The sequence below is a fragment of the Jatropha curcas genome, chromosome 4, assembly GCF_041381405.1.
Source record: "Jatropha curcas cultivar XTBG-Jc1 chromosome 4, XTBG_Jcur_1.0, whole genome shotgun sequence".
Classification (NCBI taxonomy): Eukaryota; Viridiplantae; Streptophyta; class Magnoliopsida; order Malpighiales; family Euphorbiaceae; genus Jatropha; species Jatropha curcas.
In genome coordinates, this window is record NC_143154.1 from 21105653 (window position 1) to 21109980 (window position 4328).

The window sequence follows — 4328 nt, forward strand, 5'->3', positions numbered from 1 at the left end:
TTGGAATTTAATCATACAAACAGAAAGTTCTCCTCCCAAACTCAACTTAAGTCGAACGTATTTTCTCCTCCCGCCCTTCCCTGCGCCGCTCGTTTTCTGCACTTATACAGCCACAGTTTTATACCTTACCGTTGCTTTCGTTCCTGGCCATCGCCTCCGCAGCTCGTGCTCTTCAAGCGTACAAGTGCTCTTCAGCCAAAGGTTCGTTCTTGATTTTTTTTGATTTCATTCTCATTTTTTTTTCCGTTTTGCTTCCTCCTTTTTCCTTTCGTTCTCAGTCGAACGAATACTTAGAATTGCTTTTGATATATGGGTAAACTTCAATTGCAAATTAACAACTTTCTTTTCAGTGTTATTGTGTCTATTTCAGTTGATTATTTTACTCACTTGTTGATGTCGAATTATTTGATTTAAATGTTTGCCAATTCCTTAGGGTTTGTTTTTTCAACTATATTTGATATGGATTCTTAGGAGTTGGGACATCCATGATTTAGTTTATGTGATTTATGGTAATTTGGAATGCTTAATTTGAGATAGTTTATGTGATTTGTGGTTTGTGGATAAATTTGCTTGACTATGCTTTTGAAATGGTATTAATTCTGAGGTTTTGTTGGGTTTCCTACATTGTTGTTCTCAAAGTAAATGATGAAAGTTTTTTGGTTTTCTACAATGTATAACTCATGTTTTGAGATATATTGGTCATTTTGTATTTTCTTTTGTATCATTGTATTCCTTAATTTGCAGGTAGAATTCAGCTGCCTTTGGGGGCGAGTAGTGTTGGTTTAATGGCACTTCCTGCAATTAAACATGGGGAATTGGTGATGTTGAAAGATTTGCAACCATCATCACCTTTCTTTAAGCAAGGAGCATCACTTAGAATCACTGGAAAGTAAGGTCTTAAGCCCTTCTAATGTTCGTATCAGTTTATTATTATTATTATTATTATTATTATTATTATTTAACTATTATATACCTACTTTGTTACATTCCTTCCCCAATTGCATTGTACTGTGATTTTTGATATTTGTGTTCTTGTAGGATTTTTGTAATGCTTGTAGTAGATATAGTCTAACATAGAAGTTGGACAGTTTTCCCTTGTTGGAAGAAAGTGTAATTAATTTGAGAATCTGTATTGGTGGTTTTGTTTGTTGGAGAGAAAACATGTGAGATTGAAATGAAAATGGTGGTTTAAAATAATGATGGAAGTTTGTGTGTTGGGTAATGATATTGATAATAATGTGGTTTTATTTTTGTTGGATATGTTTGGAGAGGAACCTGAAGGAAGGGCTTTTTGAGGTGATATGGTGATAACTAAAGTCTAAAAGTTATTTGTTGGTGGTAGTCTCAAGGTTCAGATGAGGTATAGGACATGGTCATAAAGATGAGACATGGGGGCAAATGCACTTGCTATATAGGTTTAGATTATGATAAAAATTTATAATTGGAAGAGCCAAATTGCAGTCGTGATCTTATGGGATATGGTGGCATGGTATAGGTGGTAGTAATTCTATGGGAAAAGGGAGCAATGTCGTAGCAAGGGGAATAAGCGATGGCATCGGTCGTTGCAGCAGAGTGTTGGACAGAATTGATTTGAAGGGTATGCCTAACACATATTCTGAGGTATTGAAGTTGTTTGTCCAAGGAACATTACACATCAAATCAGCACCTACATCAAAAAATCCTTGTCTTCCTTCACATGACTTTAATAGGAACCGACTACATGCCAGAAATATTAGTATTAGGTTAGAGAAATCTAATGATGGCTGATAAATGATTAGTAATATAAGCACTCGTTTTATTACCATGTGCCTAGAAAGCTTAGGAAATTTCTATATTGGGGTCACATTTGATATTACCTCTCAACAGATTTTATGGTCTGAAAAATTATTAACCTCTTTCATTTAAATGTGGCTGAGTTTATAAGCACCCATTGGATAAACTCTTGCATTTATTTTGATTTTAAATGCTGATACAGATTAAATTATTTGAAACAAATGGCGACTTCCATTCATTGTGAGTTTCATCCATGGGATGTTTGTTCTATTAGGAGAGTCTAGCAGTTCAACTATGTGTAATTTATGCTTTTATATTGTTAGTTCATTATCTTATGTTGCAACATGTTAGAAAATCTTTTGTTTCTCCTGCAGGTTACAAGAATATTCTGTGGAAACTGCCATAGCTATAATTGTTGATGGAAATGCTATTCTGAAGATTGACACCCAACACTTGAGAAACCTTAGCTTCCGAATTGGTTCCATCTATCAGTTCATCGGTGAACTGCATATTCAATCTGATAATGAGGTAAGACTGAAATAATTCATTCATGGGTTTGCTGCACTGGTCACTCTGACTCTCCCTCTCTTGCATGTCTCCCCATCCATTCCTCTCATTTCAATTTGTTGTTAACATACACTGGTATTGTGTTTTGTTTCAGATAATTCTGCAGGCACGTGTGGGTAGAAATGTTGATGGCATTGACCTCAGCCTTTATAATCAATCGCTACAACTATTGCGTCAGTTTCAAGCTGACCACATAAAAAGTCATCATCAAATCAATTGAATCACACACCTGGCAGCCATGTAAGAGCAGCAATAATTAAATCAGTTGTTTAACCTAACCAGTGAGAAAAGAGTAGTAGAGAAAGAAAGCAACAATGACCTTTTGCAGTGAAGAGATGACTTGATGGAGATAAAAACCAAGGGTTGTCCTGCTGTTTGTTACAGCAGTGAGCTCTGTCCACTGACGAACATAAATATATGGCATTTAAACGAAAGCAAATTAATATGATGGAGAGATTGTAGATAAATGATCAAGAGTAAATCAAAATGAAATAGCGACAAGAAAAGACGGCCTTGTTGTCGTGAATGGTTGGGATAGCCACTGGTTTTGGTAAGATCGTTATGTTATGAAGATAGCGAGTGGCAGGGGAAGTTTGGACAAAGAGGGAGATGATGTTCTGAGAAGGTAAGATCCAGAATTGCTGGCATTGATTCTCATTGTTGGTGGTGATATTCATTCTCTCTTATGTGGCAATTATGTCTCGCTATGGATGGAGATATTCGATGCTTGATCTTTTATTCGTAACTGTAATTCTCAGGTTAACGAAACAACGACGTGACGTATATTGGTCAAACGCTTTGTGGTTGGCATAGAAACCACAGGACTCTCTGTCATGCAGTATTTACTCATTTCTTAACATCTCTGATCTACTACCACAGCCACTTCTCTGCCATAAACATTAAGAAGAAACCCAATTTCTGATTTCAGAATTGCAGGCCCACTCTCCCTGAATGCCAATTCTGATGATAATTGATTGATTATCTTTCTTCTCCATGCTTGTCAACTGCGTCTTTTTGTTTTTTCTATAGTTTTAAAACCGAAAGTTCTAAAACCGTTTAAAAGCGTTTTGGTTTCAATTCCATATCTTTTATAACTGGAATCAACAGATTTGAAACTCAAACTAGAGATTTGGAGCCGTGGTCATGCCTGTGCTCATGCCTACTTCGAGGGGCTAGAAGGCTTCTAGTGACTAATCAGACCATACTCGTTGAAGATCTGAAGATAGTTCACTCTACTGTAGGAATCAACCATTTTTAGAATGGGATTCTTGATATAAATTGACTGATTAGGATAGGATTTTTGATGTAAATCGGGCAATTGATTGTAACTTAAACGAAATAATACTTTTGATATTCATTTTCTCATTTTTCTTTTTTAGCATTTGACCGATTAACATCTTTCTAAATAATTGATTTTTCCCATATTTCCATAAATATTGATCGATCCACTCCTTCCCAGATTGAAGGAACATGTTTTTTCAAGTACTTACCATTAATGGATTGGGCGTATATTTTTCGCTGGGATTCGATCAGTCAATACGCTCTATTTCCAATGACCTAATTGATAATAAACGAACCTCTCCAATTAGGACTCCATTTCCGATAAGTTGAATCTTTATGGTAGAGTGGCAATATAACATTCCAAACTTCATTGTCTTCTTTGAATGATTTTGGCCATGGCATTATTGCATGGCCGCTCAACTGTCTATTTCTTAACTTGCATTTGATTGAGAGTAAAATACCCTCACCTAGTCTATAGATAAATCACCGGGTCTATATATAGAGCCAAGGATGCCAAATGCTATGCCAAATATACTAATTTTGTAACTTCCTATTAAATGATTCTGACTTACAAAGTAACATTACTAACATGCAATAACCGTATATAAAATTTCTACAAAAAACCTATAAGAATTTCCCCTATAATCTTAACATTTCTAATTTATAAACTTGCTTAGAAAATGCTAACATAATATCAAATCTTAAAC

General features: G+C 35.4%; 1 protein-coding gene across 2 annotated transcripts; it reads left to right on the plus strand.

Moving 5' to 3' along the window:
* On the plus strand, nt 1-3721 carry LOC149496963 (CST complex subunit TEN1-like). 2 transcript variants are annotated; one of them, XR_016320314.1, is made up of 5 exons: nt 1-201; nt 745-889; nt 2148-2301; nt 2435-2965; nt 3099-3721. XR_016320314.1 is itself a non-coding variant. In XM_089719892.1 (4 exons), exons 2-4 carry the CDS (start codon nt 786-788, stop codon nt 2558-2560), a joined length of 384 nt encoding a protein of 127 aa, XP_089576018.1. In that variant the 5' UTR covers nt 1-201; nt 745-785; the 3' UTR covers nt 2561-3721. The 2 variants fall into 2 exon arrangements, 1 of the variants encoding a protein (XP_089576018.1); XM_089719892.1 differs by having other exon boundaries at nt 2435-3721.
* Nucleotides 3722-4328: the final 607 nt, after the last annotated feature.

What these genes read in the sequence shown, in the direction of transcription:
- LOC149496963 (XM_089719892.1), top strand. Translation starts at nt 786, where the DNA reads ATGGCACTTCCTGCAATTAAACATGGGGAATTGGTGATGTTGAAAGAT. An exon ending in TCACTTAGAATCACTGGAAA is followed by an intron (nt 890 to 2,147) that starts GTAAGGTCTTAA and finishes TTTCTCCTGCAG; the next exon opens with GTTACAAGAATATTCTGTGG. An exon ending in ATATTCAATCTGATAATGAG is followed by an intron (nt 2,302 to 2,434) that starts GTAAGACTGAAA and finishes GTTTTGTTTCAG; the next exon opens with ATAATTCTGCAGGCACGTGT.